Here is a 27,775-nt window from a genome sequence, read left to right on the forward strand (position 1 = left end):
TCAGCTGTGTCCTGAGCAAATGGATTAATGTCCTCATAGGTATCCTCCTGCTCTGAAACATCCAAGATATCCTCTTGGTGGCATTGTGCAGAGATGGGAAAATTTCAGCAATTTATGTGGAATGGGGCAAGAGTCCTCTTCCCTAAGTCTTTGGGGAGTGATACATTTGTCTGAAAATTGGGCCATTTTGTCCATATAGTTTTGGAATCCCTCCCTAGTTCATAGGGAAGATGCAGAAGGGTCTTGAGGTGGAAAAGATTGCCCAGAAGGCGGTTTGGGGGGGGGGGATTCCTAATAAGGCCTTCGAGAGGCTGGTGGGGGCTTCAGAATACTCCTCTCGATAAGAGAGGGTGTCTTTGTGTTCTGTAGGTGCTGAAATAATAGCCACAAGGCTTTCGTGAATTTTCGGCGGCTGAATGGAAGGTCTCGACTTGCCTGATGGGGCCGTCGTGGACGATCCCATCGAAGCCTTCGATGCTTATGCGCCCTTGGACGGTGTGTCGGCGACCATATTTCTTTTGGGTGAATGCCCTTTCCAGAGGTATGCCCAGTGCATGCCGTGAAGACTGTTGCGTGGAGGGGGCTAAACTGAGAAGTTCAGGAGGCACTGAATTTTTCGGCAGCCCTGTTGACGTTGCGCGCTTCTTCGTCGACTCTGTCGAGGAGGCCTTAGGGATTGTGTATTTATGTATTTGTGGTGCGTGTGTGCCCTGGTCGCTGTGGTGTGAACTCCCCATAACAGAGCCGGTGGCCTGTTTGTCGTGGCTGGACATTTGGGAGAGTGAAGGTTCTGACAGAAGGTCGCTGGCTTCCAAGTCGGAGCCATGGCTGCCAATGGATTCCTTGTCGTCCGAAGCGACAGCGCCAACGGGGGAATGGCTTTCGGCCTGAATCGCGTAGGCCGCCCATCGTTTAATCAGCCTGTCCTTTGACGTTTTTGGTCGAAAGAGCTTGCAGGACTTGCATGAGCGTTCGTCGTGGTCTCAAGGCAGACACCGATTGCAACGGTGATGGGTGTCCTTCCAAGGGAACTTTCCGTTACACGTCGGGCAAAATTTAAAGGGCGACCTCTCCATAGCAGAGGGTGACGGCAGCCAGACCAAATAGAGAAAGAGAAGGGAAAAGAAAATACATTCTTGTAGAAGAATAAACCCAGGGCCCCACTCTCCCTACTGTAAGGGCCTGGCTGGAGGACCGAGGCCACGCGGTCGACAGTTGGCAAGCAGTTGTGGATGCGTTTGGCGGCAGGAAGCCCACGAGGCAGTCGTCAAGAAGATTAGTCGGGAGACTAGACGACCGTAGGTCGTGGGACAAAGTAAGTAATATTAACTCTTGCGAGCTCCGCATTAGGCGACCAACTAGGTTGGCAGGAAAAAAAAAAAAACAATCTAAGAGACCTCGATACGCGAGGGATTTTGGGAACACTGCACGTCACGTTAGGGATAGTGTTACAGTCACGCCCATGTCGACGTCCCCTTTCGATCTTTGAAAGAAAGATGCAATACTCTGTGATTACCACTAGATGTTGGACTATATGCACAGCATGTGATTCGAAGCAGATTCACAAGCATCAGAAAACCAGGCATATTGCGAGTTTGGGAACCGCATCCAACCCTGGCAGGGGAGTAAACCAGGGATAAGAGAAAAGGTGGAGGAAGTTCCCCAAAGGTGAAGTCTGGAATAAGTCCAATTTTGAAAGGGAATTATCATACACTTTTACAAAGGAACATTTAAGGCCCAGAGAGCAAGAAACTGTTTATCCAAAAGAACTATGCGATTCTATGTGAGCAGCCCCCCTCCCCTCCCAGCCCCCCTTTGAGAATTTTGGAACAGGTTAAAGTGACGCTTGAAAAGCCAGAAAAAAATCTAGGGGAAGGGAAGGCCCCTTTTCTTGTGGAACTTAGTTTTCTTTTCTTCACTTTTTTTTTTAATTTACATTTGGAATGTTGAAAGGAAGCTGCAGGTGTACAGCTTACAGACAATCCCCTTCTTCACGTTATACTGAGTTTAGTGTATGAGGATCAGCTTAGGATTTTGGACACAGTACTGAACTGTTTTTGATTTAGACATCCTGACACAGAAGTTATTTAGTTTTGCTGAGGTTGGGAACCCCTCCTAGAGTTAGGGATAGATAGGATTTCCCCAAACCCTTCTTTTTTGTGAGAATAAAAGTCTGTACCCAACACCAAAATGTCACTGTGTCAGAGTTTTACTCTCGATGCCTCACAGAGGGCTGAACAACAAAGTAAGGCAGTGACCAAGTGTATGCAGGAAGTATGTAGACTCGAAGGGAGCATGGAAGAAAGGTTTACAATAACAATTTGCTTAGTTTTAATCTTTGAAGAGATCAGCTCACCAATTCATTAGTTGACTTTAGAAGATTAAGGTTTGTAAAATGAAAATTATGTCAAAAACTAAACTCTAAATATGTAAAGACACAGAATGCTTGTTTTTGATCCTCCATTACATTAAAACTGCATGTCATTCATTATATAGCCTGGCCTGTGCTTTGCACAGCTCAACAAATTAATTACCTTAGGACATTTGTTGTATTAGCAGTCCACAGAGTCTGAAGGCTTTTCCCATCAACAAGTTCAGAAAAATCAGATTTCACAACCAGCACATTTTCATAACTATAGCCAGGCACTTTCACCAAGTATCGGATTTTCCCAAGACTGAAATATAAATATACAAATGAAGTATTAGGACAATTAGAGAATGTTACATTAGTGACATATGTGCAGTAATGATTCTGCCAACATACAATGCAACATAAATTAGTTCAGAACAAATAAAGTGCAAACCGCTTCTCTATCAACTTGTGAACATGCACACGGGCAGTGGTTTTCCCCAACCGCAGTCTCACATTGGACATCAGATTCACTTAACTTTCACCCAACTCCTCTACAGCAGAGGTTGCAAAGCATGTTAAAAACAAACACATACTTCTTCCTCACTTGCCTGTATGTTGCAGCTGATGTAAAACTAAAGCTTGTTGGGGGCAGGGGGATGGGTGGATGTTAAACACAATTTATTGCACCAAATAGATGCAAACAATCCTGTGTCTGGGACTCAAACTCTGGTCACGCGTTTGAGAGGTTAAACTCTTAACCACAAGACCACACAAGTCCCTTGCCAAAAAGCTGTGTGATTGCTTTCAGAAGACTGGGTGAAAGACGCACACGAGTCTTACGAAAGTAATTACATCACTGTGTTGTTTAGAGTACAATTCTAAAGACGTGGCAAACATGTCCTGTTAAGATGAATGGGAGTAGAAATTGATATATGATATGATATGGCATTTAGAACGCGCCCATACACAAGTGTTTCAAGGTGCGACGAGGCAAGGGAGGGGGAACAGAGGGAAGACAGACAACGATCCTACTAGGCCAGGTGTCATTCAGATCGTCCAAGTGCATGGGAAGGGGCAGGGGACAGGGCAGTACATGGCATAATAGAATAAATAATAGTAAGGTACGGCCAGCAGGTGGCAAGGGTAAAGGGTAAGTGCAGGCATCAGGTGTCAATTGCTGGTAGTGGGACTGTAGGGATACAGAAAACAGTCCCCAAGTGCAGGGGTTGCCAGGAGGGCAGTGCAGGTGTGCGACTGGCGGAGGAGGGGACCTGCGCCCGAGATCAGAGGGTGGCGAGGTAAACCAGTGCAGTTTCAGTATCAGCCAGGAAATCAGCAGGGGAGAGGAGGAGAAACAGCAGAAGCAAAGAGAAAGGTTTTGAGGCGCTTCTGGAACCAGAGATGGTTCTCCTCAAGTTTCAGGGGGGCAGGGAGGTTGTTCCAGAGGGAGGCCCCAGCCGAAGAAAGTGATCTACCACCAACTCGTTGCTTGGAGAAGTGACTGACCCTGAAGGAGTTGGAGGCGGATGAGCGAAAAGCTCGAGAAGGAAGATATTTAGCAAGAAAGAGTTGAAGGTATTGAGGCTATACATGACATGTTAGCCCGGGTCTTTAGAATTTAATCCTAAAAACACAGCAGTGAAATTACTTTCATAAGACTGGCGTGTCTTTAGTATTCTATTCTAAAGACACAGCAGTCGTATGAACATTTTATTTCAACTTCTTTTTACTGAGTAATGAACAGTAAAGTGTCGCCAAAGCAACATCATTTTCACAGTTATACCAATACAGAATGTCAATTTATATAATATGCGATTAAAAAGCCAGCAGTAGAAGAGTTGGTGTCGGGGTACAAAGTGCAGCGTTTCTAGCACTAATAGCAAGACTACACATTGGTTGTTGATCCATGTGTCTTTTTTCACAAAGTATGCACAGAATTTCCCTCAGTAGTCGCTAGGATGTGCATCTGGTGCTGCTGAGGTCCTAATTACACACTTGGTCATTGCAACACAGTAAGTGTTTCAACCAGGTATTAACTATTTATACAGAGCCTTTCATCCATGTTTTTGCAATCAAATATTTTGCTATTAAACATGCAAGTCCAACTCATTTGGTGTCTTTTATTTAGTCCAGTGCTGCAGCCCAATACAAATCTCTGGGAATTTTCAAATATCGAACTGTTATTTCCAGGAGGTTCAGTCCAGAACTCTCCAACGTGGGGACAAGACCAGGCAAGTGTAGGAAGTCAGCATTCAGTGTCTTCGGCGTCTCCACTCTGTTGCGACCTGTATTTTGCCATCTGCTGTGTTGTGCAATAGTATTGAGGAAGATATTTAAACTGCATCAGTTTGTGGGGGTAAACATGGACACATTACTGAAGTGACTCATGGCGCATCTTCAATGTGCATCTGACAACTGTGTTCCAAGTGAGCCCTCTTATCTCATTTTAGCTACCATTGGGGGTTTCCTAGTGGGCAATGAAAGCTTATAAAGTGTTGAGATAATATGATCCCCTCCTGCTGATTTTAATAAGCAGTTGATAAAAGGACTATATGGGGGTAGTGTAGGAAAGGAACACATTCTGACTTTCATGAAGGCTTGCAGGCTCTTGTACCAGAGTGCATGTAGATTGCTCTCCTCACCCAGCTCTCTCAGATGTTCATAAGATAGAAGGTTACTGCCAGGGAAGACGATATCTAACCATATCAGCCTTGAGGAAGCAAAACCCTTCTGGAAATCTGAATCAAATGTTATCAGAACCTAATTTTGTGAAGAGATATCTGTGAGGAGAGACATGGGCCAATTGCCAAATATTTGTGTAGTTTTCTACTTGTCCACACTGTGGTGTCTACTGTGCCAATCTCTCGTATGAAACCGCCTGGCGGTTCTACTATTGTGCTAGCTAAAGAATTGGGATGTCTAAGGGTCTTTTCAATTCTCATGTGTGGTGGTGCGAGCTTGGCTGTGTACCAAAAGCAGGCACAGGATGCTTGTACAATGAGGTAGTACAAATTGCGGTCAGGCAAACCAAGGCTGCCGTTATCTAATGGCTATGTGACTGTCTCCCACTCCACCATCAGGGAATTAGAAGCCCAAATCAATTTAGTAATTAGGCAGTGCAGATCTTTGGAGAAGGATAAAGGTATTTTGACCGGGATATTTACAAAAAGGTACAGCCATTTAGGTAGAATCACCATGTGGGCTAGAAATAACATCCCCAATAGTTTAATAGGGAGTATGGACCACCTGGAAATCTATTTTCAAACTTATTCAACAGGGTTGTATGATTCAGCACCATCAGACGAGCCAGGGTGTGTGCTGCATGCACCCCTAAACAACTTATAGTTTCCGAGCAACAAAGGCGCTGGGCCATGTGTTTGGCGCCGTCACGAAGTGGAATTATTTCGGATTTAGACAGATTAACTCTCAGGCCGGAGATATCACTGAAAGATGTCACTTCCCTTAGAAGCAGGTCTAAGTTTTCATGTTGGTTTTTGACTTATAACATTAAATTGTCCACGTATAGTGATACGAGTGATCAAAAGCAATAGAAGTGAATCCCTCCAGCAATGTGTATTTCCCTGAGCGTGTAGGCCAGCGGTGCTATCGCAATGATAAATAGTAATGGGGACAGTGGCCAGCCTTGATGTGTTCCCTTGGCTATCGGAAAAGTGGAAAATGTTAGAGTCTGTGTAGAACCAAGCAGTGTTGTCCATCTATAGAAGCGATACCATATTAAGAAAAATCTCCAATCTTCTGCCACCATGCGAGTAGGCAAGCGCCTTTTGCATGTCCAGCAGGGGCACACCAGACAGGAAAGCCAATGCAGCGATCGCTCTGGTGGAGTGGGCTCTCGGACAGCCTGGCAGTGGTCGGTTCGGCAACTGGTGACAGTGCGTAATGCAGCCGGAGGGCCACCTTGAAATGGAAGCCTTGGACAAGGCCTTCCCATGGTTCACAGGGCCAAAGTACACAAACAGTTGTGAGGTCTTCCGAAAACTCTTTATGTGCGTCATGTAGAACTAGAGGCTACGAAGGTTTCGGGAAAAAAAACAGGTAATTACAAAGGGTTTGTAGAGATGAAATTCCAACTGAACCTTTGAAATGAAGGAGGGGTGCGTACGCAGCACCACCCTCAATTAGTGGAAAGTCGGGTATGGTTGCCTGCAGGATAGGGCCTGGAACTGACCTACCCTTCTGGCAGACGTGATGGGCACAAGGAAAGCAGTTTTCCACAAGAGGAACTTGAGTGGGCCTGATGCATAGGCTTAAAGGGGGCCCCATGAGCCTCGTCAGAATCACTTTGAGTTCCCACGCCGGAGCAGGAGCCTTCACCAGCGGGAAAGTCCTTTGAGAACTTCCTTGACGAGTCGGTGGGACGAAAGTGAAGATATTCTTGGATACCTGGTGTAGTGGGAGATAGCCGCTAGATGTACGTTGATAGAGGGTGCACCAGCCCGGCCTTGGCCAAGGTTAGCAAGTATGGAAGGATCTGCAGGCCATGACCGCCAGAGGGGTAATGTTCTGAGATCGGCACCAAGAAACAAAACGCTTCCACTAGTGACCATAGCACTTCAAGGTCAACAACGCCCTGGCCTTGGCGAGGACCTTCCTGCAGTCCGCAGGCAGCTCATAACCTCCAAACTCTAGGGCTGCAGGAGCCAAGACCTCAGGTTCAGCGATCCTGGGTCATGATGGATTGCACCTCCTTCTCTGGTGAGAAGATTCAGAACCACTGGCAGCTTGACCGGAGGCGACGCTGACAGGCTGAGAAGGTCTGGATACCAGATCTGCCTCTGCCACGCCGTGGCGATGATTATCATCTTGCATGGATACTGAGTGGGTCGCTGACTTGTAGCAGGAGAGAGAACGGAGGAAACGCATACAGAAACAGCCCTTCCCACGGGAAGGAGAACGTGTCCCCCAGGCTCCTCGTGGCTGGTGGAATCTCCTGGCAAACCTTGGGCACTGGAGTTTGCCACCGTCGCAAACATAGCGATCTGGGGTCTGCCCCGTTTGACGAATAGGCAGTCCACCTGATGCTGACGAAGCTCCCACTTGTGGCAGGAGCGCAGGTCCCTGCTGAGGGAGTCTGCAATGGTGTTCTTGACACCCGCCAGGTGGAGAGGGACAAGGAACATCCCCCTGTCCGACGGCCCAGCCCCATAAACCCTGCACTTCTTTGGAGAGCGCCGGGGATCGAGTGCCCCCATGCTTCCTGATGTAGAACATGATGGTGGTGTTTTCCGTGAAGATCCTCACCACCTTGCCTTTCAGAGACGGTAGGAACGACTTGAAGGCCCAGAACACTGCCTGTAGCTCCAGGATGTTGATATGAAGATCCTTCTCCTCGGGCAGCCACAGGCCTCTGGCGTGCAGACGTCTGGTGTGCGCTCCCCAGACTTCCATGGAGGCATCTATGGTGACCGTCTCCTGGTATGGGGGGCATTGAAATCGCATGCCTTGGGCGATGTTGGAGAGGACGCCCCGCCATCCTATCGCCCGACGCAACTAGTCGTCGATAGATCTTGATTGTTAAGCCTCCGAATACCTGTATCCAGCGGGCGTCCAGGAATTCCTGTAGGGGTGCATTTGCAACCTGCAGAGTCGGACGAGGTAGATGCAGGAAGACATGCCTAGCAACGACTTGATGGCCCCCACTGTGGCTGTCTTAGTCGACATTCATTGCACCTTTCCTTGAATGCTGCTAGCCTCTCCTCCGAGGGCGACGCCAGGCAATGCACTCTATTCAGTCTTTTGCCATCCCAGCTCCGTCAGTAGCTGGACAGTCGTCTGTGTGTCCATCGGCCAGCTCCCGCGAGCAAATCAGCCAGTCATCCAGGTACGGGTATACGTGTATGCCCTGTAGACGCAGATGGGCCACCACTGGTGCCAGACATTTTGTGAACACTCTGGGGGCTGACACTAGTAGTGCTGTTCCTGCACCACAAACTGTAGAAACATCCGATGTTTCTTGTGAATGGGGACGTGGAAGTAGGTGTCCTCCAGGTCCAACGATGTGAAGTCTCCTTTTTCCAATTGGCCGAGCATGTTTTACAACGTGACCATCCTGAACTTTTGGGCCTTTAGATATTTGTTCAGACATCGTAGGTCTAGGATGGGCCTCTTCTTTCTGACCAGAAAGTATCTGGAATAGACTTCGGAACCCCGGAGCCATTGGAGAACCAGATCTATCGCACCTTTTCGCAGCATGGCCAGTACCTCTTCCAGGAGCTCAGGGTGGGGCTGCTCCTGACAGGTAACCGGAGGGATCCGCGGATGCCCGCGTTGAAACTCCAGGGTGTGTCCTTGGGGAGAGCGTCCAGCACCCATCTGTCGTTGGGGATCTTTCTCCATTCTCTGACAAACCTTGTCAGCCAGCCTCCCACCGGGGTGCACGAGTGGGGGCCCAATGTCCCGGTCTGTTCAGGCTTGCTTTGGTGCGGTGTCCTGCCCTGCGGGCAACACTGACTATGTCCTCTGTTGGCCTGGGAACGGCCTCTGAAGGCTTCCTGTATTGAGGATCTGGAAAGCTATCGGTACATGAAGAACCATTTTGAAGACCTGCTCGACTTTCCCCTGGAGGAGCGAAAAGACGAGCAGTGCTGCTGGAGAGTGCCCACAGAATGGGCCGTCCAAATGTGGTGGTTCACCATCTGCTGCGACAATGTCTTCGTCATGCGTTGTCGTGGCCGAATCCGTTCCCGTACCCGTGTCTGTTGGGGGACAAAGGGCCCGATGTGGTGGAGGAGGTTGAAATGGGGACCTAGGATGACTCTTCCTTATCTTCACTGACCTGGTGGACCACAGGTACCGGAGCCAGAGGCATCCTCATCTGAATCTGACACCAAGGTGTGTAGAGTCGACAGAATGTCCAAAGAAATGTCCCTTGGCTGAGAAGGCAGAACAGATAAACTAGGCCCTGCGCAGTCGTCCAAGTTGCCCTCCTCCTCAACGTCCTTGTTGCCCGTATGTAAGGCCTCCTGATCTTTGTCATCCGTGGACGAGACCTCTATTGTTTGGGCGACGGCCTGGGAGGGCTGTTTCAGGGCCTCCTCAAGCCCCTGTTCCCTCCCCCAGACCCCTTAGAGTCTTGAACCGGGTCCTGGGCCGGTTTCACCCCTTCTCGCGTGCCTGCAGACTTTGCCAAAGTCACTACAGCGGAGTCGCGTTTTGGGGTTAGGGACACACTGAGCCATGGGAGCTACACTCGCAGGATCCGCTCCCTTACCCGTCGTGGTAGTAGTAGTAGTTGACTGAGTCGCCAACAAGGTCTTAGCCTGTGCCGGTTGAGTCTGCTTGGGCTGCTGGGCCTTCTCCTACGTCTGCGGTTCTCGGATTTCTCACATAGTTTAGCCGGGGTAGATAACTTCCTCTTTGAAGAGGAGCCTGATAGTTGGCTGGCAATGGAGGCGGAAAGGGGTGATGCTGATCGCGCCCTATCCACTTGGACCCGCTTCCGCGGCGAACACAGTGGATTTGGACTTCAAGCTCTTTTACGCCTTATGTTGGGCCCCCACAGATGAGGCGCACTCAAAGGACTTAGAAGACCGCTCCTTGGACCGGCCGGTCCTGGGTAAGGCATGACCCTGGTCAGAGCATGGGTCAGAGGCCTTGGCGTTAAGCCAAGCCATCAGCCTACTACGCCTGTCCTTTGTTGTTTTCTTGGAGAAACCGAGGCATATCTCGCACTCTACCTCCTTGTGGTCCGGGTGCAGGCAGTAGAGGCATTGCAGGTGCTTGTCCTTCACAAACCGTTTCGTAGCCCGCATTTGGTGCAGGGCCTGAAGAGAGACCTTCCCCCCTCCTCCTCCATCATCATCATGGTTGGAGGGCGCGACGTAGGCCCAAAAGGCCTTGTAGAATCTTCGATGATCTCCCCCCTCCCCTTGAGGGGCGCATAACTTCACCGACAGCGGATGAAGAAAAGAGCACAGGCTTCTTTGAAACAAAAATAGAACTTTTTCCGCCGAAACACAAAAAAACATACAAATAGCTCAGAGAGCAAACTCGAGGGCTCCCAAAACTGAACCGTTTGGTAAAACTCTGAAGATGGCTGCCAGAGGAGGGGCTTAGGGAGAGGACTGTCATTGAATGGGGCAGTATGACCCAGAGGACAGTGATTGGTTTAGAGGAGAAATACATTTTTAAGTGAAAGTAAAACTTTTTTCTTTTACTGAGGATTCCCAGCCTGATGGGGAATATTCATGAGCATGTGAATCCATGCCAGACCCCATGCTGGAGAAAAGGCAGAGCCCAAAGACACATTATGAGCAAGGTGGAACATGAATACGAGCAGGGCTTCCGGGAGGAAGGCAAACCTACTGGAGCAGAGCGAAGAACCAAGGGACAAGAGCAGCAGGTCGAGAACCCCAAGAGTTCCTTACCGGAGGTCGTGGCCTCCAACAGGCCGTGAGGGACACGTGAAAAAGGCCAGATCACACAAGTGAAGATTGCAATTGTGTTTCAAGGACGCCAGCGACCCTCCCGGGTGAACGGCAGATATGGGGAGGCGAGGCCAAGCCTGTGGTACTAACCTTGACTCGTGAATTGGGAAACACAAACCAAGAAAGAGATGCAAACAGCCGGTGAGTTGGAAAGCAACCTGAAAGACTGGTGTGTGTTGAAGTTTGAGGTAGCAACATTATAGCGCAAGTGAGGGCTGCACGCATGTGAATGAGACATGAGGAAAGGCGGGCCTGTGAATGAACTTTGAAGTAAAAGACAACTGCGAAGCCAGCGATACTAAGTAACAGAGTGGTCCAGCGAAAGGAAGTAGCCCACTCGAAGGTCTCTGAAAAGTAAATTGTTTGAAGTGATAAAGCGAATGAACAGCAAAAGTGAAATAAAGAAGTTTAAACTCCTAGAGAAGGGGATAGTGAAAGTTGAACTGTAAACTTGAGTCAAAGTGGTCCTGCAGTGGTCAATAAAGAAAGCCACGCTCATTTGAAAGTCTTCGACATCCGAAAGTGGTCCGAGCTGACAGAGGGAGACTAAGTGAGAAGCTTGGGGAAGGGAGCCCACTTACAAGTTTGTATTGAATTGTATAGTGAGAGGTCTGACACCGACAGAGGGACCTTTGTGAACTTTCTGGTTGAAACCTTATTTTGCAAGTGAAGAAAAGAGACTTTAAAGTGGAAGGTAGACGGGCCTCAATCCACGTTTTGGAACTGTTTATTGTGTTGCAAACCGAGCCAGAGTGTCATCCTGCCTACAGGGACAGCCTACTCCATGAGGTCCAACGTGGGAGGAGAGCTGGTTCGACCACATTTATTCATTTGAACACAGATTTATTTCTTTCATATACATTTCCCCTTTTAAAAAATGTTTGTACAAGAGATAGGGCAGGCATTAGGTTTTTTAGCGTAGGCCATTTTGATTTGACAGACTCCACTACGACTGCGTTATTTATTATTTGATGGTCGAGACTACTCCCATCGTTTCTCCAAACCCCAACAATTTCAATAACGGTTTTACAAATTGTACCCATTGTGTCAGTGTCATACTTGTGATACCATGCCTCCCCTACAGCGTACCGCAATGTGGTGGGGATATGTCAGCAAAGTGGTGAAAGAACTCCACACTCAGCCCGTCTGGGCCTGGGGATATGGCCAAACCTAATTCGCTGATGGCCTTCTTTATTTCGGCTATATTAATGGGCCATCTAAGCATTCTCTGTGACCTTCGTCAAACCACAGCATTTCGAGATCATCCAAATATGCCTTAATATCTGATGTAGACACGACGGATGAAGTATAAAGGTCAGAGTAGAAGGTTTTAAAACCCTCATTAATCATGACCGAGTCTCTGAGAAGTCGGCCAGTCTTGTGAAAGTTATAACACTGCAGCGTATCTTTAGAATTCAATGCGTTGAAAGCAGTGAACAAACAGCTCCCTCTAGCGAAGGAGTGCATGCAAAAACGCTGGAGGGCGCTAGTGTTTGAATATTGCTCCAAGGGCATTGAGTAGTAACACTACAGCATTACAAAATGGAAGCCTAAACCCATTACAAAAAACAGGAGTTTGGAGCACATACATTTGCTCATTCACCATTTTGAAAATTATTTGTAATTTGTTTTTGGTAGGTTCAAGGAATTCTTAAAAAGTACAAATTCTGAGTGCACCCCTCAGCAGCCATACCTGCAGAGGACAACACAGTGTGCAGAGGGCTGCTAGAGGACGGTAGGATATTTGATATTATGTGCACACAGAATAGGAAAAGAACTGAGTGTTAGCTGAGCAATGCTGACACCACACCTCAGAGAACAAGAAGATATTGGATGGTGTCCCTCAACGCTGGCCAAGAGCAAAGTCACTTAGTACGATTTGGAGAATGATCCAAAAGCACCAAGGGACTGGACAGCATGGCAGTATGTATTTTGGGTGTATGGGTACGTGCTGGATAAGGAAACTGAAAAGGAGCGAGAAAGAGCGAGAAAGAGGTACATGCACATGGGGCTTTTTTGGGGGGGGTGCAGGGAATTTTTCATGGACACTACAATACACAGACTTGCATAATGCAGCACTGAAATGTTTATATCTTGCATCTACAAGGTACAGCAGATTTTCAAAAACACGTAAAACCTTTTTCCACATCCATGATATGAAGCCTAATGGCAGATATACGTTGGAAGTAGCAAGGCTCAACTTGGCAGTGTCCCGTCAAAAAAGAAATGTATAGGGCAATTTGAATTGTATTTTATGAATCTTCACGTGCAAGATTTAACAATGGTGTAATTATATCTGCCAGTACCAGATGCACAACCAACGTAATTACCACATAAAATTGTGACGGACACAGTCCCAATGTGCGCCCGCATCCGCCTGAATCCTCCTATATCCCTTGAAGTATTGGAGGAACTCCCATTTATCCATTCAGAACAGCATTTAAATCCTTTGACATTGTATCCAATTCCTGTGTGAAATTGTGCATTAAAAAGGCCTCCTCTGGACTAGATTTAAAATATTTCTTAAGAAGAACACCTCCAAACCTCTTGGGCTGTTCAGTTTGCAGTGGGGATTCACACCCCATCTGCTTGAAAGTTCTTAAGTCGCCATGGAATAAAACTGCTTGAGGTTTTGCTTTATATTTAGGTGTGCCGAGACTGTCTGCCATCTCCAGTTGGCTATTTATTTGAAATGTGCACTGTTTTCATAACCCCCAATTTGATTCTTAATGCTAGACTGATGAGCGTAAGCCAGTATAAGTTATCAACTCTTAAGTCACAAAAAAGTATGAAACTGTAAATGGTGATTCAATAAGCATCTGATTTAGAACCTCATTGTGGGCTCCCAATAATGCCCAATCATGCCAAGGGCTCCTGGTGCACTCATACAGTAAGATTGCAGCCTAGCAAGGTTGGCTGGACTGCTCCATTTGAAGGCAGGAATATTAACCATTTCCTGTTTGTCCACCTCTAATGTTATAGATGAGCTTAGAACCATGGAGCGAAACGCTACCTAGAGGAATTCCCACTGGTTAACAAGCATTGGGGTAAACATCTCCATCCATCTATCCATTGTTGGATTATTTATAAATCTGCCTATATTGGAGGAGCAATGCCCAGGCATAGGTCCCTTGCACGTTGTCTTGGGAATCAAGATGCATGTCACTGAAGAAGCTTAAACATGCCCGGGGTGGCCTGTGAAAGGGACCAGGGAGTTTTCACTGGACTTTATTAAACTGATTGCAGAAGAAGACTAAACTTATGCAAATGTCATAAATAAAAGAACTTTAAGAACTTGGGCAGGACTGCTACTTTCAAGCAGGTTCCAGAATGATTCTCATAATGTTGTTGCCCTTCTGTCATGGCACATACCAGCGAAAATGATAGAAAGGAATTCTACCCAAAGAATACATACTGGACAAAAGCAGTAGCTCAAGTGTATCCATTCATCACTTGAGATTTCTCTTTTCTTTAAAGTCAATACATAAACATGATGCAACTGAGTAACATAATAGATATAAGTATGTGTTTTTATAATCAAATGTCACTGCATTCAACAAGGTCACTGCAAAACACCATGTTTTCTTCAATGTGCAATTTAAGTGAAACAAGACTAATGGATTTCTGTTCCCTGACCTAAAAAAAAATAAAAAATAAAAAAATAAAAACGATACAACAGGTATCGCATATTTACATTACACTCCTGCACAAGGAAGGTGAATAAACACATTCAGGGCTCGAAATTTCTTCAGACCCACAGATCAAGAGATAAAATAAAGTTACCAGACCCAAATATTCTCAGCTCGGCTACTTCTTGTAAAGTAACAGTAAAAGTAATTTTCATTTCAAATATGGGTAATGTAATTTGATAAAATGTTTGCAAATTCGGTTTTCTCCTTAAGTAATCCAAAATAGAAATTAAGCAGCATTGCCTCACAATTAACAATGCCAAAGCATCGGGGTCCTAATTAGTTGTCACTAGTGGAGTATGGTCCACTCTTCAAAGAAAATGCAACCATCACTGCCACCACCTCCTCTTCTAACAGTTTCCTTAGGTCACAAGTTCAGTCGGTCATAGAATGTGGAGGCTGGAGACGAGGGAAGCAGTAAACATTGCACCTTCAATCAGGGAAAAAGTATTGGTAAAGAGCAGTTTGTTCCATACAGTTAAAAAGGAAATCCTTCGGTGCCATTTCTACACATGTGGAACCCATTCCAATAATGTACACAAACAGCATCATGCCCACGTTATCAGCGAACTTCAGATTTGGTTGGTTTCTCTCATTGTGTATGGAAAAGAGATTATATTGGCAAGCAGGGCAGGATACTATTGAATCCCACATAGTATTCCACATTCTAATAATTCCAAAGGTCATCCATATAATATTCCCACTTATGCCCCCACTATACCTTTAACACCACCATCCACCCTTACTCTCCAGCTCTATGTTTGGTTTCATATTATCAATATTATTATGCATTAGTTTATGAATGGTTCATGTTTATTTGTTGTTCAATAGATAAAGGTTTTCATTATCAGGAAAGAGGATAAGCCGGTACGATGGCTTAGTGGATAGGGGCATCCACTGCAGAGATCTGTGCTCAACTAGGTGTTTAAGAAATCCCAGCAGTTGAACTCAGCCTTTCATCCTTCTGATGTTGCAACAAGGAGTAAGACTACAATGAGTAATAGTAAACACCAGCTACTACAACGATTTAAGACTTTGGGGAGGAAGCTCTATACAAGCCACCAGTTAGAACTAAGATCTCGGCTTAGTGGGTCAAGCGCCCATTAAAACCTCACTAAGCTTTGAGCCCTTGACAAATGCTACAGAGAACTCTGCCTCAGGGGCTCAACTTACTGGGAAATCTCACTGTGATTTAAACCCTTGGCCTGCAGTTTACATTCACAGGCATTGTTGCAGGGGTTTAGTTCAATGAGTGATTTCAAACTCATTGACTTTTTGTAAGCTATAAACTATTACATCTACTGGTGGCAAATAGCCAGAAACTATAATTTCCTAGGTAATACGTCCAGTGTCTTGCCAGCCTCAACATCATCCACTCTTCGTGTACAGCCCTGTGTTTGCGTTTGCATTAAGAATATACCATGAGTGAATAGTGTAGGTGTTTACAGAAAGTAAGGATTAACAAAACCATCACTTCACTTCCAGGCCTGCTGAACCATAAAGTGCACAGCACATACAAATGGTTTACTAGCACAGAACCTACTGTGGCTACAGATTTTATTTTACTGCAGTTTCATCTCTTGCTAAAAAAATTTAAACTGCGCCTTTTTTTGCAAAAAACTTCATCCGAGGGGTATTTTGACCCCCTCATTCTCACACTCTGTGAAAGCATGTGCTGCTGGATTGAGAACACAAACATGCCAGATACCTTTTATGCTTTAGAAAACTCAACTTTCAGGGGCATTTGGGGATGAAAGAGCAAACAAATTTGCTTGCTTGTGAATCAAGCAAAAATCTGATTAGTGAATTACAATCATCAATTTCACAACATCCAACGTATGCCTTGAGAGTACAGTTGGGCTTCAGAAAAATCAGTAACACGTTAGGGTGTCTGAGATATGCTAATCTCTGCTATAACCAAAGAGTACATTTAGTGGCGAGAATACTATGAGACAGACTGCGCCAAGGCCAGCTTTTCAGAGATGATCCTGAAATGTAGCTAACAGTGCTCAATCCACACTGATTTTTCAGAGTCACTCACTGGTCTGATATGCAATTTACTCTACCCCAGCTAGGCCAAACTTCCTGAGGTTATGGGACAGAAAGTATTGCCTTTTCTGAGGAATGACAGTTTTACAAGAACTTATTTTTAGGCTAACTTGTACGTTTTTAAAGCTAAAATAAATTTTATACTGATGTGCCATTCTTTGGCAGTTAACGTATTTTTTTTCTTTTTTGTATTTTATTTGGGATTTATAAAATGCTTTAATCCAAAGCGCTGTACAGAGACTTATAAAACAGGTACAATAACATGAAAATACAAGCAAGAATAGAACAGTAATCAGCCTTATATGTCAGTTTGCAATAAATAGGTCTTCAGTGAGGAACAAAATGGAGAGTGTGAAGAAATTGAGTGGAGAGAAAGTGGGAAAGAATTCCAATCAAAAGGACCTAACAAAGTAAAATAACGAAAGCGAGAACTAGCACAAGGACAAGAAGCTGCAAGAAGAAATTGTGACAGCGCGAAGAGAACGAGAAGGGATATAGAAAGAGACCATTGAGGCGAGATAAATAGGTGCAAGATTATGAAGAGATTTAAAGACTAGACACAAAATGTTAAATTTAAGACGAGAATGGAAAGAGAGCCAGCTGAGCATAGAGAAGAGAATCGAATCATGTGGGAGTTAAAAATAAAGATGAATGGAAGCATTAAAAACAAATTTCAGTGGAGCAAGACGGCAGAGAGGAAGACCAGATAAAAAGACTTCACAATAGAAAAGTCAGACGACCTTTGCGGATGTTTTACAAATGATAACAAGTGCGGGAAGATAAAGAGATATGATGTTAAATGTTAAAACGTATTTGTACCGTGCACCGTCACCAACAGAGTTCGTCCCCAGGCGCTCTGGCGGATCTGCAAGGGACAAGGCGGGATGAGTTAGTAGGGTGAAGAGGGAGTAGGATAGTGAGAGGAGTGGTGTTCTGTTGGCAGCTTCATCTCAATATACACCGTGCTCTGAGCTTTGGTGCGAGTATTGGAGAGATGTCAGTCCTCGTGTGCTGTTGGTGCAGTTTGTGTGTTGTTGCGGTGTGGTGAAGTGAATACGGCTTGCGGTGCGAGAGGTGGTTGTGTTAGTTTTGTGAGTGAGTTAAGTATGCAGAAAATGTGAGCTTTTTTGGTTAGTGGGTTATATGTTATGCAGCTAATCATGACAGTGTGGCCGAATGCCTCGATTTCGGGAGTCCTGCATGGTGAGAAACAGCTAGATTTGCGGGTTCCGTTGGTTCAGTACAACCCTAAAGCACAGCTAGATTAGTGGGTCCGTCCTGTATAGGGAGTAGGGGCCTAAGCCTGACAGAAATTAAGGTTATTTTAGTGTGACGCGCTCCCAGTTCTATTCTAATGAACTCTGTATAGTGTTGTAATTCTAATGAACTAAGTATAGTGGGGTTTGGTGTCTATTCTCCTCCTTGGGTGTCGGAGCAGGGGTTGTAGTCTCCTCTTACCATACTGTCTATGTGAATGTGTCTGCCAGAACTTTGTATGTGCTACAGGCCGGGAAGCTGTGGATGAGTCGTCTAAGTGCTTTCGTTTGGTCTGAGTATGTGTTCAGTCTTTAGTGTCCTCATTTTGTGGTTATTTCTCATAATGTCTTGTTTGTCGTGGGGTCCGTTCCTTGGGTTCTGTTCGTATCCGGTTTTTGGTAGCGACCGAGATCGGTATCTTTATTCATCGTTGTTTAGCAGTGTGAGCATTCTTGTGCGTCTGTGTTGTAGTTACGCAGAGAAGAGCCAGAATTTGCAGAATTTCCTGAATACTAGGTGGTTTCCTGTGTTCCATATATTGTTTGGTAGGCCATTCCAGGTTTTCGGGGCCTGGTGCGAGAAAGAGGATCCCCTGAGTTTTTTTCTGTTATAGGGTTTCGGTTCCAGGCGGATGTCGTTGCTCGATCCGAGCGTTCTTGTCGGCTGGTGTAGACAGTTTATCTCTCAGTAATTCTGCGCCTTGATTGTGTATTGCTGTTTGTGTAGTGCTCTGTGCGTGATGCACATTGATTTGAACTTTATTTGCTGTTTTAGTGGTAGCCAGTGTAGTACTTTTAGCGCGGGTGTGATGTGTTCTCTTCTGGGTAGTTTTAGAAGGAGTCTGGCTGCCACATTTTATATGCACTGTAGTTTTTTTAAGAAGTCATTCAGGCATACCCAGCTATGGGCTATTGGCATAATCTACTGTGGACATGACTAGAGCGATGATGGCAAGTGTTTTGTTGGCGAATGACAGGAACAGTAGGATCCTTTTTGCTGCTCGCAGGAGAAAAACATTTCTTGAGTAGAGCGTCTACTTGTGGCTCTAGAGTGAGGTTGTTGTCCATCAGGACCCCTAGGATTTTTACAATCGAAGATGGCGCTGGAGTGGTGTCGAGTACTCTTGGCCAGGGGATGTAGTCTCCTCCGTTTTTGTAATGATCATTATATCTGTTTTGCCTGGGTTAATTTTGAGGTGGTTCAGGTTCATCCAATTGAACATCCAATTGAATATATCACGAAGGCAATTCTCTAGTGTTGTGTTTTCTTCTCGGGTGTCTTGTATTTTGAAGATTATTTGTGTCTCGTCGGCATAGTTGTAGCATGTGAGGCCGTGTATTTTGATGATTTTGATTAATAGGTAGATGTTGAATAAAAGCGGGGAGAAAGATGATCCTTGTGGTACTCAGCATGTGGAGTCTCTTGGGTTGGACCCAAAGTTTCATCCATACAGTTTCCGTTCTGTTTGCTAGGAAGGATTTGATCCATAGTAGGGCGGTACCTGTTATTCCCAGTGCTTCTAATCTCTTTATGAGGATGTCGTATGCTGCGGATAGGTCAAGAAGAATCAAGGCAGTACTGTTGTCCTAGTCTGCGTTTGTTTTTAGGTCGTCCCATATTGAGAGGAGAGCTGATTCCGTTCATTGGTCTGAATCCAACTTGTGCCTTGTCTAGTAGGCAGTGCTCATCTATGAATTCTTGGGTTATTTTGTAAATGTTAGTTTCTAGCAGTTTGGCTATGTACGGGATGTTGGAAATGGGGCCGTAGTTGGATAAGTCCTCTACGTTCCTGGTTGTGTCCTTGGGTAGAGGCCTAATGTACGCCGATTTGAAGGCCTGTGGTACTTTACCTGTTGAGGTTAAAAGGTTGAGGACATTCCTGTTGTATTCCATGGGGGTTCCTTGTTTGAGAATGGATTTGTATATGTCTGGGGTGCCAGGGGTCTTCTGGAGAGCCTGATTTGTTGCTTTGATTTACCAGTTTGACGAAAGTCTCCACTGATATCGGGGAAGCTTTGTAGTTTGTTCGGATGTTCCTTGTGAGGGTAGGTGGGGTCTGAAGTGTGATCGCGTGGTCTGCTTTGTTGATGTGTTGGATGGAAGTGATTTTATTTTTTGAAGTGGGCTCCTAGCTCATCGCATAGTTTCATCGATGGAATTGGCGTGTTGCATCCCGTGGGTTTTTTATTGCGTTTATGATTTTGAAGAGCTATTTTTGGGCGTTTGGTGCTTTGAAGATTCGGTTGTCGTAGTGTTTCCTCTTCGCTTTTTATATGAGCGGATCTGTTGCAGAAATGTCAATTTGTTTGAAGTGTTGTTGTTGATCCTCCATTCAGATTCTAGTTTTCGTTTTTTTCTTTTCATGGCGCTGAGTAGCGGGGTGAACCATTTTGCCATGGTTTTCTTACGTGAGGGGGTGAAACGTTTTTCTTATGCGATGTCGTCTAGGGTTGTTACGATCCAGGTATGGAGTAAGGCAACTTTTTTGTCTAAGTCGGCTTCTTCCATTATTGTTGCTTGTGGTTTACCGAGTTCCAGGAGCTCAGTTAGGTTGGAGTTTATGGTTCTCAAATTTCTTTTCATGGTGATCTGTGGTTTGTCTTGTTGCTTCTTTGTTGGAACGGCCATTGTGCTTATGAATGGAATGATGAGGTGGTCGCTCCAGAGTATTTGAATTGGAGGTGCTGTAGTGAGGAGTTCTCCTTTGACTAGTTGTAGATATGATGAGCCAAAGATGGATCAGAGTCAAGGAAGAATCGAGTCCCAAGTTACAAGCGGAGGAAGAAATACAAAGGAAGGCAGCAGGAAAAGAAATACAAGGGGGAGGAAGAGGAGAAGAAATAGTGTTTGCAGGGAAAAAGTACTTCTGTTTTGGCAGCATTTCTTACCAAAAAGTGTTCAGTCATCCAAGAATTGATGGCTAGGAGACATGTAGAGTTTATTGCGAACGTCAGGAGTGAAAGAAGAAAGACGAGAAAAGTTGATTATCATCCGCATAAAAGTGATGAGAAAGACCAAGCAATGACATAACTTGTGCCAAGGGAGAAGTATATAGGAGAGAAAAAGAATGGACCAAGGACTGAGCCTTGGGGAACAGCATGGACGAGAGGAAATGTGTCAGGTTAATCCAGCCCGGGAGACGGAGAATGTCCTTTGGGATAAATAGGACCAAAACCAAGAAAGAACAGATGCTGGAAATCCAAAAGAGTAAAGAGGAAAGCAAAAGAGTGATCAACAGTGTCAAGAGCTACAGGCATGTCTAACAGAATGAGCAAGGATGAAGGTTTAGAATAACGTGCTGATGGTAAAGAATTAGAAACAGAAAAGAGCAGTTTCAGTGGAATGAAAAGGCTGGAACCCTGGCTGAAGGGGAAGAATAGAATTATCAAACAAAAGTGGAGACTTGAGAATAAACAAGACGTTAGAGTAATTTAGAGCTAAATCCAAAGAGAAATAGGATTAAAATTAGCACAGAGAGGGATCTGAGAACGTTTTTTTATCAGGATAGGAAAGATAGAGACATGCTTGAAAGAGGCAGGAAAAACAGAAGTTGGAAGGCAAATATTAAATAAAGAAGTTAGATAAGTGACTAGAGAAGGATAGATTTTAGGAATGAGCACCGATGGGATAGGGTCAAGCAGAGATGGAGTAGAATGAGCCCGGTTAACACGAGAGGTTTCATCATTCGTAATAACAGAAGGAGAGGAAATAGTATTAAGAGACAATGGTGAAACAGTCTTACGAGAAGTAGAAATAGAGGACTCAATGTAGGCACGAAGAGAAGCCACCTTGGAGGAGAAAAATAAAGCAAGATCAGAGGCGGATAAAGTAGAGTTACTAGAGTGATCAGGAGTAGTAGGAGAAAGAAGGCGTGTAAGAGCTTGAAACAAGCATTTAGGGTAAGTTGACTGTGTGTGAAGATGATCAGAAAAATAAGAAAGTTTAGCAGAAAGCAAAAGACCATCATAAAGTGTATGATGAGAAGAATAAGACAAATAGTCCCCTTCGGACCGCAACTTGTGCCAACAGCACTCAAGACGTCGAAGTGTGCGTTGCATAGCGCAAAGTTGAGAGGAAAGCCAGAGCTGAGAAGGTTTATACGGGGGATAAAATGTAGATGTTGGATAGAGAGCATCCAGTGAAGAAGTAAGGGGAGATGACAAGGAATAGCAGCATCGTCAGCAGATAAGGTAGCAGTCTGTACCACCCAGATTTACCTGGTAGCTGTGGCTGAGCAGCCAGACTTCTCTCAAGAAGAGTTAGACAGTATATAGAGTATACAAGATGGGTACTAAAATACAGTAGCACAAGCAAACACTGACCAGAGCTTTGGTATCAAAGTATATAATTATTTATTTATAGACACACTTATAGAAACACTCTAGCACTATTCTGTAAGCAAGTTCAAAACACAGTCACTATTAATATACATACATCCCTTATTCCTTATTAGACAAGTCTTAGTTAACACCACTTATTGTCAGACCGAGGTGAGCGCTTAGCTAAAGATGGCACTCTAATAAGTTATCAGAAAAAGGGAGGGGAAAAGGCAGAAATTAGAAAAGCACACAACACTAATACTTTAGAAGCACCCAGCAAGGCAGGAAGTCAAAGTCTACTTGTGAGCAAAAAGTTCAGAGGCCAGGCTCCCTCTTAGAGAGAGTAGAACACCAATGCGCCCAAGATCACACAGTTTAAAAGGCTTGAAAAGTCTTGCAGGGAGTTCACAAAGGAATTAGTTCAGCTCAGAAAAGTTCAGTTAGCCAGCCTAGGGCCAACCCAAGTGGTAAATTGAGGATTTAAGAGACACCCCACACAGACCGTTGCGAGGGAGGCCAGGCGGACACAATACCTTGAAAGTGGAGAGAATCCTCCAGCGGGGGCAGTTGTTCCTGGCAGCGGGTGCAAGTCACTGCGTCGTCCAGAGGAAGAGAGGATCTCGACGTGGAGGAAAGCTGAAGGTCGTTGCACTGCCAGGGAAGAAACCAGCCGCGGAGTTCTCCGGTTAATAGGTACTACCCTTTTATTTGCGGTAGTGGTAAAACGTGGTATTCCGGTTGCCGGGGTGCTTGGCACAGGCAAGGCGGCCACGAGATGATCCGGGAAGGCGAAAGGACAGGCAAACTGGTTATCCCCACCAGTCAAAGGAAGAAGACTCCTAGGGATGAAGATCTCCTCTTTTGTTGAAAGAAGTGGTGAGGCGGTTCAGCAGGGCTCCACCGGTGGTGTCATCAATGCAGGTCGGCTCAGCTTCTCCCTCTTCGGATTCTTTGGTCCTGTGGCGACTTCTGAAGTTCCAGTCCCCAAAGCCCTGCTTTTATGCAGAAAACCCCCATTCATCAGTCCTAGCTGTCACTCAAACATGCTAAGTGGCGAGCCGGGCAGCTCACCACTGGGCCAATCACACAAGAGTGCGACTTGAGTTGCCGAGGCATCTCAGTCCAGGGTGCCTAAACCCCCCCTCCCACACATCCTGTAGACCCAGACAGAGTGGCACCACTTTTGGAGGCTTCTGTGGAGAAGCCCGCCAAAAAGTGGAACAAAGGGCTCGACTTGGGTTGGAGTTACAGAGGCAAACACAAACGCCATTTTAAAACGGAGTCCTGGCAAAAAGACCCAACCGGGGAATAAATATTAAATAAATAACCCGGCGGTATCTTTAACATTGCACCAAAAAGTGGTGCGTTTCAAATGAATGGGAAAATCCCATAGTAAATATTCTTAAGGAATATTTCGCGTGGTAACCACTGCCACCAGCCAGAAACTCGACGAGGGGGGACTGCACAGGGCCCTCTTAAAAAACAGACCCAGGGGCAATCTAATTACCCCTACCAGTACTTCCACAATATGATGGTTTGTACTGGTTCTGTACAGTTTGTACTGTAAAGTCAATGGTGACTTTACATGCCCTGGGAGACAGTAGTCAGTCCCAGGGTATGGAGTCTATGTTTGGGGGTCACTATGAAACCCCTGTGTTACTTTACTGAGGGTGCTGCGTAACACACTTACCAAAAACCACATGAAACCCTACGGAGTAAGACCCCATAGCCCATAAAACACATTACAAAGTCAAAGGATATCTCAAATCATGTCTAAGAGTGGGAGAAAAAGAGTCTCACTCTTAGCAGGAGAAAAAAAAAAATAAATCCAGCAAAGCTGCTGGGGGACTCACTAGGTTTGGGAAATTAGCCTTAACAGAGAATTCTCCCTAACAGCAGGAAAAATAGAAAAATAAAGAAGACGATGATCAGAAATATAGACTGGAAGTGCAGACACAGGCGATGTAGAAAGAAGAAGTAAAAATAAGATTAAAGAAGAACCCGACATGCGAGGGAGGAGTATAAAGAGGAGAAACAAAATGAGAATCAAGATTTTAAAGACATTGAAGATTTGCATGTGTAGAGCACAGATGGTGATTAAAATCTCCCAAAAGAACAAAAGGCACCGTAGACAGTAGAATAAAAGAACGAAGATTATCAATATCATCAAAAAAAGGGCCCAACTGGACCAGGTGGTCGATAAATGAGTGACAAAGATATAGGATAGGGTTTACTGAAAGAAGTACATGAGTATTCGAATGAAGAAAAGACTGGGAGAGCCAATGTGGAGGAAACAAGTACAGAAAGACAACGGTAGAGAATGCCAACACCCCCACCACGAGCAGATGGAAGAAGGGTATGACCAAAAGCTGTAAGAGATGAGGACAAAGAAGGAGGAATAAAAGTATTGAAAGAGGAAATCCAAGTTTCGGTGATACAGAGGAAGTGCAGGTTTAGTCAAAGAAAGATCAAATACCAAAGTAGATTTATTGCAAAGAGATCTGGCATTCCAGAGCGATACATCATAGATATAGTATACAAGGAAGAGGAAGAGGAATAGATTGCGTGAAGGGACAAAAATGAAGCAAACACAAAGATGGGATATGAAATATGAGCAGCAGCTAATATGCTGGGAGTGTTGCAAATAAGTGAAGACTGCTGTGTGTCGCATGAGAACTGCTAATACAGAACTATAGGAAATAATCAGGTCTGAAATACATCCCACAGCTGACAGTTGCAGACATCGAGGTCAGACTTATCCTGTGCAGGCCGGATGTTGTAAAGGACTTCAAGTCACTGGACTGGCTAAGGCTTGGGAGTGTGGTCACAGGCGTTTTTCTCTATCAACTAGTTGAAATCCAGTCTTATTTAAACTAGTAAAAACAGACGTGGACTAGGTCAAATCTGGTTCAAAGACAGTAGCATGCAAAGAAACTGGACACCACTGCCCACCAATATGAAAAGCACAACACATGGCACAATTACTTCTAACAAATCCACATCCCAGCATTGTGAAGGCCATTTAGTTAAAGTGCTGCATTTATCCTACAAGCCAAGTTTCTCCCTCAACATACAATATGTTCATGCACATTCAATAGCATGGAGTGCAATTGTCAAGTACTGCAAACAGGAGCATCAATGCCAGCATTCTGCTTCCAAGAAATGCTGGCATTTTCGGTCTACAGAAACAATACAGACCTTTATGGCACTACAATGTTGTAGCATAATGAGACAATTGCTCTGCAATGGCGAAGCCACATTGGAATAATCCCATGGTAAATCATCTGGATACATAGGTAGACTACACAAGCCAGGACTGGCTGGCAGTGAAAAAAGAAACCGGTAGTGTAAAGTAGCCGGGCTTCCATGTAGTTGAATTCTGAGTTGTAAGCCTCTTACGCGAGCATTCACCTGAAGTAGCTCCAAGTGCGGTGCTTTTTAATTAGTTGATCTCCAATAAGCTCAGCAGTTCCACTAAGCTATCCAACTCAATTTGCAGTTTTCACCTTTCCTGTAAACCATTACAATCTGCAGTCTCCATGCCAACCAATTCTGATCAGGAATCCTCAAACCAATCGCAACACATACTCCTGCTCCCCACTATTCCCACACCTCTTGCAAAATGGACTTCAGCAACAACTTTAAACAGTGGACTCAGGAATACTTCCCATTGACCAGGAAGGTATTTGTGATATGCATTAACAGGCTCCAGTAAATTGTCTAGGAGTGATATTGACACTTAAGTGGAGGGAGACTCCCTCATGCCATCAACCTGAAACACGCTGGATTCCTGCTCATCCTGCAACAAAATGCGAAATTTGAAAGTCAGCATAATGAACAGATCTTATAAATGGCTTGATTTCGCCCTCATTCATCAGGCATCTGCTTAACCACTATGCTAAGCACAGGCAGTTGTCACTGAGGTGACACGTTTCTATGATGCCAAATAATGACCGATTTTAACAACCATCTCCAAGGGCTTTCTTTGTCAAAGGTGTGGAAATGAAGACCAGACTTTCAACCTTGAGATATCGACCATCAACAAAGTGGGAATAGGTCCCCTAGGACTGAAGCATAGATGTGGCTGCTTTCAAAACCTGAGGCACATGCCAGGGACAATGCTAGTCAATTTAGAGGTAAAGACCAGTTTTTGTTTTAGGACAAGGAATCAACAGCATTCTGCTTTTCTTTTATATTAAACCACCCATTCCCAAACTCTTACATTTCATTGTTAAGGGGACTGGCCCAATCCATATTACAATTATATCCTAATATTGTCTCAAATAAATAAATAAATATATATATGTTTGGTCTTACAGAACAGGTTACTTGCCATGGGTACTGTCCTTTCTAGTGAATACAATCTTCATCACACAGAATTATCTTTTGAAGAAGATCCATGTATTGTAAGGGTGCAGACGTACGTGACTGACACATAGGTGGTATGTTTTGGTTATAGACTTTTATTAATAACCAAAGGAAAAGGAAAACCCAACTGTCCCTATTTCTAAGAGGAATTTCCCTGCCTCAAATAAACTAAGGAATTTATCAGGAGATCCTGCCAAAATTAAATGGTCCACCGCTGTGTCAGAAACCTATTTCCTTCCCTTACATTCTAAATCAACTAAAGAAAAAGGATATTCTGATTTCACAAGAATGTTTCCCTCTCTCTCTCTCCCGGGACGATTTCCCCACCTTCAACCCCCTAGGAAAGGGGACATTTTCTTCATCAAGGGCGGAAAACCCAAATAAAGTCTCAAATGTTTCCTTGGACTGACTCTCCGCCAGGGTACAAAGAAAATAAAGTCTTAACTTCACAATGTTCAAAAAAGTCTGGGGGAATGTTTCCCTTTCCCAGGTTTCTTAAGATGTCAAGAGAATTACTTCTTTGCTTGGTGGTTTGTAGAGTGTTCACAACACACCAGTGGGTATGACTCCCTTCCCATGGTTTAAGACTAACTTTCACCACCAACCTGGTTTTCCACTTGGCCAGGCATTACCATTACAATCTTCCCAAACAGTGTCAAGTGTAGTGCTTCCTTTCCCTTGTTTTGCTCTTGGACTCCCTTCACTGTCAGGCAATGTTACTATCATGATTGATGAGGATACTTCATTGGGTGCGGGTCCCAGACTCACATGCACAATCAATCTGGTATACTCTCCTGCCAGGTACTACTATTATGAGGATCAACAAAGATGCCCTTATGGATGCGGGTCCCAAACTCGCAGATACAGTCCACCCAATATATTCCCCTGCCAAGTAATGTGACTATGTTGATTAGTCAAGAGGCTTCGATAGTCTTTGTAGGTGTGGGTCCCAGACTCAGACTTTCAGCTCTCACTTTTCAGTCCACCCGTTTCACTAGTCTGCAAGGTACTGAGACTATGATGATTGGCTTAGATACTTTCACAACTTCTTATATTCTCATGGTTGGGGTCCCAGACCCATAATTCTCCTTTTACCTCCTGGTTCTGAGCTTCTACACCATTGCATTGGGACCCTTTCACCTCCCCTTACACTCCCGTACCCGTACCTGTATCTATGGTCCGCGATGCTCTCAGGGCTCCGGTGATGCTTCTGGCCCACCTTGGTGTTTCCTTGCTGGTCAGCAGTAACGTTCCGCTAGCAGCGGCTCTGCAAGGGAAATTTCCTTCCTGCTA

At 45.0% G+C, this 27,775-nt stretch overlaps 1 protein-coding gene across 2 annotated transcripts in view; it reads right to left on the bottom strand.

Moving 5' to 3' along the window:
* FAM234A (family with sequence similarity 234 member A) overlaps nt 1-27,775 on the bottom strand; it is a 1,050,028-nt gene that overhangs the window by 320,824 nt on the left and 701,429 nt on the right. For both annotated transcript variants that reach the window (XM_069647858.1, XM_069647857.1), the window contains exon 8: nt 2,535-2,675. In XM_069647858.1, coding sequence (XP_069503959.1) covers nt 2,535-2,675 — 141 coding nt within the window. The remainder of the gene's footprint in view (nt 1-2,534; nt 2,676-27,775) is intronic.

The sequence above is a fragment of the Ambystoma mexicanum genome, chromosome 2q (genome assembly GCF_040938575.1).
Source record: "Ambystoma mexicanum isolate Mex_15411 chromosome 2q, UKY_AmexF1_1, whole genome shotgun sequence".
NCBI classification, from domain to species: domain Eukaryota; kingdom Metazoa; phylum Chordata; class Amphibia; order Caudata; family Ambystomatidae; genus Ambystoma; species Ambystoma mexicanum.